This window comes from Plectropomus leopardus, chromosome 6 (genome assembly GCF_008729295.1).
Source record: "Plectropomus leopardus isolate mb chromosome 6, YSFRI_Pleo_2.0, whole genome shotgun sequence".
NCBI classification, from domain to species: domain Eukaryota; kingdom Metazoa; phylum Chordata; class Actinopteri; order Perciformes; family Serranidae; genus Plectropomus; species Plectropomus leopardus.
In genome coordinates this window covers 4,342,256-4,355,055 of record NC_056468.1, presented here as the reverse complement: position 1 = coordinate 4,355,055, position 12,800 = coordinate 4,342,256, and the positions used below count along the sequence as shown (strand labels likewise).

The window sequence follows — 12,800 nt, the reverse complement described above, 5'->3', positions numbered from 1 at the left end:
TTATAATGCATTATAAATATTTATACTCACATATTCACACATCAACAATTAACTGTAGTAAGGACTCATCGTGTTATATAACAATCCATGCTGTATCATAAGTTATCATTGTATGTGTTACGTAAAGTGAGGTACATGTTGATGCATTTATAATATTGTATGCCTTTTCAGGTGTTAAGTGTAATCATTTTCATGCATTTATAAGAATATATGCCACATCATGAGTGATTAATGCCTACCATACACTAGAATACTTTGAAAATACATTTAAAAAGACTGAAATCTATTTGTTTTTATTTGCTTCTCTTAACTACACACATTTGGATGCTTCTTCCATAATTAAGTTTTACTGATGAGTGTTAAAATTTGCCCTAAAACAACTGAAGAAGTTTAAAGTTTGAAGCTTTTGTCATTACAGTACTTCAATGATAACTGAAAGATTATGTTTAAGAGACTTGATCACTCATATAATCCACAAGAGACAGATGGGGAATTTGAAGAAATTAAACACTGATAAAGAGCAGACTTTGACACAATGCAGCCTGAACAATGAACTGTTGTTGAGCCAAACTGTAAAAACCCCTCGCTGCCTCTGGCACTGCACTCACTCACTGCATACCACATCTCTCAATTGCCAAGGAAGATTTACACATCAGTGTGGAACACTGAGTGGTACCTCAGATAAAGGGCAGCTCTGACTCACTGTACTGGCTGTACTACATTTGTGTAAATTGTACTCTGATTTATGACATGAAAGTGGCATGGTCTTGTTCCTAACAGCCAAAGCAATAAGCTGATTTAAATCCGATGCATCAGTGAGCAGAGGAAAAACCAAGTGGTGGTCCGGGAAGCGTGTGAAGGTAAAAACACACACACAAAAAAAATAATAAAAAGTTCTTGTCTTGCGATATGGTTGAATTTTATTGCATGTAAATATCAGAGTGTATGTCACACGTCATGGTCGTGGGTAGTAATCTTCAAAGAAAATCAGGACATTTCAATTGTCCATCATAAAATTTGTTAATCTGGGGAGTAGTTCTATTTGATTAAATTCTGGAGCATTTAACTCGACCCGTGGTTGCTACACTAACCTCTAACTGTCCCACTTTATCGGTCTTGTTTGCCCATATTTGGACGAGATGTTGGCGCGCACGGACACACAGCTTGGTGCTCCCTGAGGCTTACGTTATGCCTCAGGAGGTGCTACCTAAATTCTGTTATATTGTTGTCTGACCCTCAATATAAAAACAATAAAGCTAACTTTATTGTGAACTGCACAAAAAGAGACGTGGAAAGGCTCTTCTGTCAAAACATTTTGTTTGATTCAAGAATGATGATCTATGATTCATGTTCACATGTTCAGAATGATTATGTATGCCTTTATTTTTTTTTAACCCTACACTTATACTGTGACACTTTGTATTTTTAGCAACTAAATGTACTGCTGTTTTGGCTGTTCATATTTTACTATTCATATGTTTTCTGGGTGTGGTTTTTATAAAAGCAAGTACAGGTTTCTACCACACCCCCATATGTACTTTTGATATGTTTTATCCTCATTTTGTTTCTATTATGTGAAACAAATAAACTGAACTAATCTTGAGCCGTTTGTCTTGTGCTGTGCTGTTTGTTTTCATGTTCAAAATGTTTTACTTTAATAGTTATTGCACTATATGTTGGTCACTTCTGTACAATGTGTTTCCATGTCAACTGGGAAAAATAAATCACTCAAAAAAAACAAAGCAAAACAAACAAGAGAATCATGATGAATGATTAAGGGTGTAGCCACTTTGATTGACAGGCTGTGTGTGAGTCACATCTACCCCCTTGATATGCCACAGCTCCACCCTGTCATCCAAATACGGTCCCTTCTCACTCAGAAAAAAATTAAAGGCGATGGCCAAAATGCCAGACTCGAGGCTTCAAAGCGGGAATCCACAAACCAATAACTACAGTACGTCCATTTTTTTTTACACTTTATGGTCCAGATCCCAGGCAAGTATACAAGCACCCTGAAAGCATACACTTCCTTTTAGGTAAACAGAGCAGAATTCCACTTATGCAGTTCCCCTGGCTCTATCTGAACATACCTGACATAGAAACAGTGTTTGCCATGCTGCAACTGGTAATGTACACTCTAATATATTAACTCACACTGCACGCAAACACCTATTTGTCTACTTCCGCCCTTCAGTAACTATAAAGTGTCTGAGAATGTAAGTGCAGGTCTGGTGGATAAACTGTAGCACCTGTCACTTAATGAACCTTCTGCTAAAGTAAACAGCCGAGGTGAAGTTAAGAACAAAGCTCCTGTTAGAAGAAAGCTTCCTCCTGAGTCAGGCCTCTTGCACAACATTAATCTGAGCTCAGCACCATGGCAACCAGGTAAATATGTCACAATGATGTATTTACTCATATTTCCTCTTTTGAGTCCTGTCGAGTTTCACGTTCACCTCTGAGAGCTGAGAGCTCAACGGCCAGATGAAGCACATAAAAACCAAAAGAATGGAAAGGTAATAATTAACAAATTGAGATTAACTTAAAGCCTCTGGGAACCCAAAACACCATAAACTTTCTTAAAATGTAATTTAGGGTCTTGCATGCATCATAAAAAACATTAAAAAAAATCATAAAAACCAATCCAAAAAGTCAAAGTCAGCTGTCAGTTGATACTAATTGAACATGACAAACTGAAATCCCTCAATGCTGCTTTCAATAGGGTACGTTCAGAAACACTCTGAGTGCCGGAGTTCACAAACTGGACCGTCGGTAAATTGTATGGTATGTCCTCAGGAGGACATACCATACATCTTTTTACCAAAGTAAGATCCAGTAGGGAAGGACGGAAGTGGAGGAACTACGCTTCTCTTTTTGTTGGAATGTACCGTTCGGTTATCCAGAGCAGTGCACTCTGGGAGTGTCAGAGCGACTCTGGGCTCTGTGTCTGGGGAGAAGGAGCAGCAAAGCGCAGAATAAAGTGAATGTGTGATGAACTTAACGGTTTGTTAATTCATAGAGAAACAGAACGCTCTGTGGATTCAACCCACAGCTCTCTCATTTTAGTGCAGAGCGTCAGATTGGATTTAGGAACGCAGCCAGAGTCAGAGGGCTGGAACACATAGAGCTGTACCACACAGACTCTGCTTTGCTCCATGGCTGTCATCGTGGAGACGTGAGACAGTTGACAAAGGTGGGATTCAAGGAAGTGTCAATCAAAACTTGATGTGCCACGCCCACACAGTCTGGAGAAATGCTGTTATCCTCAAAATTAACTGTTTTCAACTCGCTTTTCTAAAAGTTGAAAACATTTATTTTTACTCAGATTTTTGTAGATACTTAATGAGACACTCAACTTTGATATAATATTCGCATTCTTACTATTCAAGCCACTTAAAGGATTTAAAGATTTTTCAAAATGTTTAGATAGGTACTATTTTAATTTCCATGTACCACCTGTCAAAAGAACCTAAAGCTCTTCAATCACCTGTTCATGTGCTGGATAGAGAACCCTGAGGACACTGATCCAGGGGCAGGGCATTCTTGCTTTCAATGCATCTCCATTTTTTCAATGCAAAATCTCACCAAGGCAATAAGTGAACAGAAAGCAAATTTTCTTATATGATTAATTTTCATATATTCAGTCCAACACACTGTCCTGGAAGAAATCTTTTGGGGAAGATTTGTGCCTCTTCCTTCTGCCTGTAGTCCTGTATAGCTACAGACTGAACCAAAGGACTCAAGTCCAAAAGTATCCCAGAAACCTGCCCCAAAGCATCAGGAAAGAGCCTTTTATTACCATGCAGCCTAGCGTGTCTTTGGGCCGTGGTACATCAGTAAACTGTCAACTAATATGGAGCAGTTACTCAAGTAAGAGCAAAGCCATTAGTCATATCAGCTGCTGAGATCATAGCGTTGCAGGACTTTGTGTTGTCAGGACTCACCATCGTTGGCATGTCGGACACAGTCCTGGAGGACGGCGTGCCACTTCTGCTGCTCGTTCTCTGCCACTGCGCAGAAGTAGTAGTGGCGAGCGTAAGGGTGCCAGAGGATCAGAGGGAACTGGGTGGCACACTTCAGGAAGGGGGAACTTCCCACTTTTGCTTTTACATCTGTAAATATGGACACAACATAAACGACATGAGCTATTAGTTTGGACTTTTCTTCATGTGTTCTGAAATATACAGCAAATTAATGTGTTTATAATGACTGTAGAATGTTTTTGCATGCATTTAAAGAAGTTTCTAGGGGCTGTATCATAGGCAACTGGAGTCCAATGTTTTTTTTGTTTGTTTTTGGAGTTTTAATGTTTTGGGATTGTACTCATGATTGCATCTAATTTTTAATGACACTAATGACACTACTGTTCTATTTTGCACATATAACAGGGGGTGGGAGGGGGGCAAACTGCTTTTTGGATGTGGGAATGTCTGTGCCCTGATTGTTTTTATTGCTGCTTTTATCATCATTAAGTGGGGTGGGACAAGGAGATGATAATGTTTGTAAAATTTTATGACCTGGTGTTTTGTACTATACTTAGATCAAAATCTGGCATTAATTTATTGGTCCACCTACCTGCCCAGGGACTATGGGTGGAAAATAGCAGTTTTAGTAAAGATTAATATTTTATACATCTTCATGACATTACACCCACCAGCTATAATCACTGAGCAGAAGAAGGCGTGCATCCACTGCTAGCACCACTGGGCTGGTTAACATTATAGCTCAGTCGAGGAAGACGCCATTATAATTTATTTCTCATGGTGTCACAAAGACGAGCCTCTCGCCATGAGTAGATGAAAGCTTTCTTCTGTTCGGTGATAAAGTTGACAAGTGTAGTTCAGTAGAAAGGAAATCGTTCCAACTGTTCACAGCAAGATCTGTGGATTATCTTGAGTAACTAGGTCATGATTTCTGGGAAGAGACATTGCTGTTGAGTTTTTCAGTTTTTTTTGGCACTTTAAGCACAACAAGCTGAGTGCCATTTAGTTCCATTATATCAGAGAGAAGGCAGACATCTCTACGGCTAATGTCTCCAACACTCTGCAGCTCAATCAACTATCTAGATTGATTAATAGTACTATAGGTAAGAGGAAAAAATATGCATTTCATACACTCACTTACTCCCATAAATCTATTAAATCAGAAAAATGTAGATAAAGTATTAAAAGTACTCAGATCACAAAAAGTCTCACATTTGAAAAGTTGAAAACGTTTTTCTTTTCTTTCTTTTTTTTAACATTTAACAATCAAAAAAGTTCTGCCAATCAACTAACTGATTTATTGGCTAATCAATTCAGCTGTTTTTATAGGTTTATGTATTTTTGGGTAGTTGAATTTATAAAAGACGATATTTTATAAACTCTTAAGTTTTCTATGCAAAAAAAAAATATTGTAAAGTAACAAGCAACTAAAGCTGACCGCTACTTGTAGTGGAGTTAAAAGTACAATTTTCCCTCTAAAATGTAGTAGTAGTAGGAGTAAAGTACTAGCACCTCAAATTTGAACTGGAGTAATTGTACGTAGTTACAGTTCACAACTGCTGATTAATTCACTGTAATGACGATACAGTTATTTATAATAAAATAAATAAATATGGCCAAAAATGTATGAAAGCTTCAGTTTTAGATCCTCTGGCAATAAAATGTGAAATTAAAAATATTTGCGTGTAAAAACATCATCATAAAATGCTGCAGCTTCACATCTGCTCCCCTCCTCCTCACCGGGCAGGCTGTTGCTGAACAGATCCAGATATTGCTCCATAGATGTCAGCACTTTGTAGCCGGCACAGTTGATGGTTCCTTTGGGATGGAGACGTCTGTCATGGGACTGGGAGATAAGACAGTGAGCAGAGTGTACATGTTAAACAGTGAATCAAACCAATATAATCTAAAAATTATTTTCCCTCACCGCTTTGCTGTCGTAATAGTTGATGTTGTAAGAGTCTGGGACGAAGAGGAAGCGGTTTCTCCATTTCTTGTTCTCCTCCAAATACTGAAAAAGTGAGCCGGAGAAGATGGACTTGTTCTCCAGAGGAATCTGTGAAAGAAGACACATTCAGGACAAAAAAAAAAAGACATTTTCACGACAGCACACTGCACAGGCAGCCGGAGGAATTAAGAGCTTTTTTATTGCTAGAGAAAAAGCCAGTCTGTGTTTATGTTTTAAAATATATAACTATCACAGAAAAATCCAGTAGGGCCCATTTCTTATTCTCCAAATACCTAACCAGCATTGTTTTTTCTACAGAACTGACTGCATTCCTCACTACACTCACCAGGCTCTTATCACACTCCAGACCCTACTTCCGTGTGTGTGTGTGTGTGTGTGTGTGTGTGTGTGTAAGTGTGTCAATAGACTGTAAAAACCAGACAGAGCTATTTACAAGCGTGACACATAATAATGTGTCGAATTACAAAAGCTGAATTCAGCACAAGAGGTTCTCCTGCATGTCAACATGTCAACATGAAGCTTCTTGTATTATCCAGGACGAATTTTCTTTTTTATTTCAATGAGCAAATTTAATGTAATATTCTTGAGACACCCTGACTTGAATAGGACAGAGTGCAGCAACATTGGGGCAGCGCTGGGCGATATGGCTTTAAAATAATATGACAATATTTTTAGGCTATATTGCGATACACAATATATATCTCGATATTTTGAAATCTCTAAACTACCGCAAACTACTTAAATACAAAATTATTAAATAAACTACAGTTACAATGAAGTTAGTAAAGTAAATAAAGTAAAGTTACATAAACTTCTGTTTCAATAATGTTTAATAAAACACTGTTATACATTTCAAACAAGTATAAATTAAAATAAAATACTGTTATAGTGAAGATAAAGTATTGCTTTAAGTCAAAATTATGAGATAAAAAGTCACACCATGCGCTCCAAATGCACTGACAGAGACAAGCCTAAATATGCAAATGATGCTGTCCCAAGTTTGACTGAAACTGTCAAAAGATGTTTTTTTTCCAACTTGTTATCTCATAATTATGACTTTTAATCTCATGATTATGACTTTTTATCTCATAATTTTGACCTTAAAATATATATTTTTTTTATTATCAAGGCTGAGTTTTCTTCTTGTTTTCTTTTACTGGCGGAAATGGGCTTCCATAGCTTACATACTTTAGTGTACACTTGAGGATTAAAAGAGTTGGAAAACATGTTGGCAGGTTGTTGTGAGGTTTACCTCTGAGTTGCTGCTGTACAATCTGCACTCAGAGTGGTGGAAGAGGATGTTTTACCTTGCGGTGCAGTAGCTGGGGCTGTGGGCCACCTCCTCCTTCTATGTCAAAGCGAACTTTGTTAAAGAGAGCCACTGCATACTGCTGCTCGTACAGACCGCCAAACTTGCCCATCACCTCCTGGGTCCGAGCTGAAACACACACGAGCACACACACGCACAAAACTGTTAAGACTGTAGTGCCACTGTTTAAAAAATGTTCCAAATTAGGGACTTTTTTCTTGTTTACACAGTGAATGTGGATGCTTGCGTACAACGATTTTAACACTCGTGTTTGACATTGTGTTTCAAACAATAAGCACAATGAGCATTACAGCTTCAGCCTCTGCTAACATGGAGACATAGTAGACTTTGTTCATTTTAATCAGTTTTTATCAGCGTTATTCACAAAAGATCAACAAACACAATGACTCAAACAAATTTCCAAAGCCTATGAAAAAGCTTTAAAAGATAATGCGCACACTTTTCTCCATTATAAAAAGTTAAAGGATGGGAAAATACCCAGCTAAGAAGTATTAATGATTCCCCTGCATACAGCATAAAATTTACATAGTATTATAGGTCAAATCAAGCGGCAACCTCCGGATATAAACAAAGGAAGCCAACACAAAGTGCCAAAAACTTCAGTTACTCTAACTGCCATTAGAGGCTAGTTCCAAAAGTGAGTCAGTCCCTGTAGACTCCAATGTTAACCCTTTGACACTTTAGCAAATTGGTTCCATTTCTTTCAAAAATATGGGAAGAAGGCAGTGAACACCTTAACACAGCCCAAAAAATAGCAAGAATTTTGTTTTTAAAAAAAAGGTTACCAGAGAATTACTTCAAAATAAGCACAAAACTGAGGCAAAACAATACAATGTGCAGAATATAAAAAAAAAACAGATGTATTTTCTTTCCCGTTACATATCTTTAAGCAAGTAAATACAATGATTTAAAATATAATTTCCTAGGTATTTTTTCCATATTTTTTATTTCATTTATTTTTTGGTTAATTTTCTTTTATTTCATAGTGGCTGTGTATTAGACAGTCTATGGGTCGTGAGACTTTTTGGGACTCATAAGGAAGTTGCCAATCCTGTGACTTTAGAGCCAAGAGTTATTCATGTGGGACATTTTTAAAGGTGAAAGTCAAACACAAAGGCGACAAAATCAAGAATGCCATTTAACACTGCTCTTTTTCTGCTTTATCAGAGAGTCCACATCATTACTGTTTGCCCAAGCTCTGGCTGACCTTCACATATCTCACCTCGCACACGTGAAAGGAAGATTTGCACGGCTGTGCCTTTTTCTGTATAGAGTTAATGATAGAAGATACAAGTTTCAGCTGAGGGGAGTGAATCCCAATCCAAATATCATCTCACCCTCACTGACGTGTGAGGTAAATTTGAGATGTTTGAGATGTTGACATGTGGTGATTACTTTTGTGCTGTATGTATGTATGTATGTATGTTTTTATTTTACTGTGACCCATAACTCGAATACTTTAAAATTTTGAAAATGTGCTCTAGGAACTACGCGGTGCCAGACCCCCCCGGTCTGTTCAATGGCCACGTCTGGCCCATGTATTTGAAACACAAGATCATTATTTTCATTAATTTCATCATCTGGGACAGATGATGAAATTAAAGGTGATACCTCCAACCCATATGCTTTTAAAGCCCTGATGAAGGCCGGCAGTGGTTCAAACATGTTGGCTTTGTTAATGATTTAGCCATTATAATAAGGGCTTTTTAATGTAATTCCTCCTCTTTTTTCACATTTTTGGAGTGCCTTGATTTCATTCCTGTGTATCCTGTTGGTTCTCGTTTTCCATGAGCACTCAACAAGTTTTTGACCTACGTTTGATCAGAGCAACCAGTCATCTCTCTTTTTCTAACCGTCAACAGTAAATTCTTAGTACAGTATCTCCCAAACATTAGTGCACATTCAATGAACTTCTGCCTTTTGGATTGAAGGCGCTGGGACTCTACAGGATGACTTCATTATAGCAGGAAAACCAGAAAGCAGAGTAAGAGCTGACTCACTTGATCTCCACAGCAGATGGTAACCATGCATGACACTCATCTTAGTCTCACGGCACTAAGCTCCACATGATCATGACAACACATGAGAAAGGTTGTGAAAGTGTGCAAACCCCCCCAAACTCCCTCCTCCCTGATCCTACTAAAGGAGCTGGTCTAATAATTTCACTTCTGCATTTAATGTATACCTTTAGCTCCTTTATAATAAGTGCACCGATTTATTGCCCAAACATTGGTATCGGCCAGTACTCTCTTTGTTGACTGCCATCGACCTGTTGGCAAATAAGAAGACATAAACGGATGGAGGCAACTGATGATTTTCTGATGTGTCAGATTCACTTTACACAGGCTAAAAAGCAGAACCCAAGTCTATAAGCGTCCCGTTGTCACTAGGACAACAGAAAATGTGTCTGGGACAAGCAGAGATCTTCCCCTGGACACCATCAGGACAAAGGGAAGCAGTAAAATCACTATTAACACGTCAGGGGACGCACCCTATTTTTTTCTTGCTAGATAACTTTCGACTTTACATCACAACAGCTTTCGGTTCAGATCAGTCAGACTGTTTACAGTCAGGGCTTCACATCGGTACTGATGTTATTTTAAGAATCCTTACATCCCACTCAGGCTACTGACCACAAGTCTTTGCGTTGTTTAATAGGCCTTAAAAAATTAAAAACCCAGTGTTAGTATGTAATAGTCTCTGTATGGGTCATGTTGCATGTATTTAGCCTTTAAAATAAATAAATAAGTAAAAAAAAATTTAAATAAGACAAATAAATTCAAAATGTCTGAAATTCAACAAAAATAAAAAGTTTATCTGACACCTCATATTATTGAGTCAACATCTAAACCAATCGGCTGTTCGATCAGCCGAGAGCCAGACGTAGTCAGTAGAGGGTAACTGCGGCACCTGGCTCTAAAAGCTGCGGCTGCCTCGATGTTGCGGGATTATTGCCGTCCACTTTTGCATGACGTCAGAGCGAGTCAGGCTAGGATGCATCACACTTCGATCGCTGGTTACTGGCTCTGAGCAAAACTGGCCAAGGTCAAACAAGCCTAGTGTGATGCATTAAAGTAAAAATGAGTATTGGGCAAAGATCAATTATAACATTTTCATGATATGTTCAATTAAATCTTGTAAAATGTAGCTTTTGGCATGCATGGAACTTGAAAAAATAGTTGTTTGAAGGAGTAATTTGTTGACAACAAATTAGACAGAGAATTATGAAAACCATGTTTTTAAAGTGACACGTTCATTTAAGGATGTTATGACTTTACAACATTTTTTTCCCCGACAACAAAAACAAACTAAACAACAGCAACACTGGTATCTGCTTTTGGTTGAATTGTTATTTTAATCATCTTTACCAGCCCAGAATTTCACAGTTGGTGCATTCCTATTTATGCTTGTGTTGTCCACAGACCTCGACAACAACATGCTTGCGATTGGCGAGATAGCAGGAACTCCAAACAGCAGAGATCACTACTGTGCAGACTTCAGCTCCAAATTACCTCACTAGAGCGAGATGGAAGCAGCAGTTTCAGGGTTATTTTGGCTTCATTTTTGTATGGCGGGGGTAAATGAAGAGGCATTGGTCATTTTATATACCGTCTATGGTCCTGTCCCAAGAAGCTCTTTCAGACTGTTTCCTAACCAGACTGTGTGTCAGCTGATTCAGTCCACTGATATTTACACCATTAATAATATTTGTGATGAGTACCAGAAAAATCACCAGTCCTCAGCTGAACCCTAATCCTCAGTTTCATTCATCTGGCAACACAGCAGCTGCTTCAAAGGGGTTGCTTTAACCCTCTGAAACCTGAACCAATCTTGATTGGTTTGTCAAAAACTTGGGAAGAAAGTCACGAGCCACTTAACAAAAAATGGCCAAAAAATTGCCAAAAAATTGGCAAGAAATTATAACAAAGTTACAAAATTACCTAAAAATATGAAAAAGTAAAAAACAAAATAAAAGAAAAAACAAAAATCAAAGACTAAGGACTAAAATTTTACATTTTTTAATTTCTGATTTCTGTAACATAATTTTACATTAAATAAGAGAATATATAAATACAGTTTTCTGGACACATATCCCTAGTTTCAGACTATTTCCTTGTAACCTTTTTTTATGCAGTTTGGGGAACATTTCTTTCCATGTTGCTCAATTTGACTTTACTGTATGAAATACAATTGATGTAGAAACACTGAAAGAAATACATTTTTTTTCTAGGTTTCAGAGGTTTAAATGCTAGAAAAAGGCATCCAAATGAAGCATGAGAAGACTGATGCCGGTTCAGGTGTTAAAAGCGTTAAAATACAAGAAGGATGATGGGGTTCACCCATTCTTTCGGAAAAGTGAGTCAGTGTAGAAAACCAGACTGAATCAGGGGAATCAAAGACCTCATTCATGTCAAACAACTGAATCCAGCAGGAGATACACTCAGAGGTAAAGCTGCCCTTCTTTGACTGTCCGAGCTGCATTTGTACACGTCAGCAAACTTTTCAATATTTCCACTGACCGTCCACTTCCCGACTGAGAGCAGCCCTGATTAAGCAGATTTCGTAGCCAAAAGAGAAGAGTTCCAGCAAAGTGACAGCTCACAACAGCGTGATGTGTGACTTATTACTGGAGGTATTTCTTACTGAGCAGTGCTGATAGGGCCTATTCAGGAAGCCTGGGCCCATGACTGTGTGTGATCGCCTGTATATGAAGTTCTCTTCGTAGCTTGAGAGTGTTTTTATCTACCATTAGTCAAGGACTAGGAATGGATTTTACCATGCTTGTCTTAAGCCCTATTCATACGGGGACGAAGCAGATGTATTTAAGTACCTCTATTCACAAACAACACTTTGAGAACTCCTTCCATGGGAATAAAAAGTGAAGAGAAGGACAGAAAGAGAGAGTCTTCAACCTAAAGATGGATGTTTCTTTAGTTTGTGAGAGACAGTTTTATCATCTTATCCTCCGTATGACCCTTAAGATCAATGACTATGCTCATAGCAACAGCATGACTCACTGCCTTAAGTAAATAACAAAGAAAATAAATTAGACCGCCTGCAATCTCAACATACAAAGCAGCGCATAATGTTTAAATATCAGCTGTCCTGGGCCCAGCATAAACACAGCATTCATCCAGCATATCTACAGGGCGGCTTTGGGGTACTTCCAATAAACAACAATGCGTTCACGTTGAATCATATGTACAAAATGTAAGCAACAGTGCAAAACCACGTGGTTTTGCACTGTTAGTAGTTAGTTAGTTAGTTAGTAGTTAGTAGTTTTTGGTAAAAGTTGGACATAAAATAGTGAGTACAGTTCAGTTCCCAGAGAGAATTTCAGTAAGAAACAGTGAAATTACCAATCTGTAATAAAATACTCAAAATGTAAGGTTCCCCTTTTCTTTTCCTGAACTGGATGTTGCTAGGATGTAATCACGTGACTTAAGCACAGAGCTTCAGTCATGTTAGAATGGTGCCAGTATATGTGGAGGGTGGGGCGACACAAGATTAGTGTCACCAA

At 38.1% G+C, this 12,800-nt stretch overlaps 1 protein-coding gene across 1 annotated transcript in view; it reads right to left on the bottom strand.

Annotated features, from left to right (window-relative positions):
- Positions 1–12,800, bottom strand: part of niban2b (niban apoptosis regulator 2b) — a 43,636-nt gene that overhangs the window by 16,550 nt on the left and 14,286 nt on the right. The window contains exons 2-5 of the mRNA XM_042487875.1: positions 7,257–7,387; positions 5,908–6,036; positions 5,721–5,826; positions 3,942–4,109 (exon numbers count right to left, since the gene is read on the bottom strand). Of these exons, the coding sequence (XP_042343809.1) occupies positions 3,942–4,109; positions 5,721–5,826; positions 5,908–6,036; positions 7,257–7,387 (534 nt within the window). The remainder of the gene's footprint in view (positions 1–3,941; positions 4,110–5,720; positions 5,827–5,907; positions 6,037–7,256; positions 7,388–12,800) is intronic.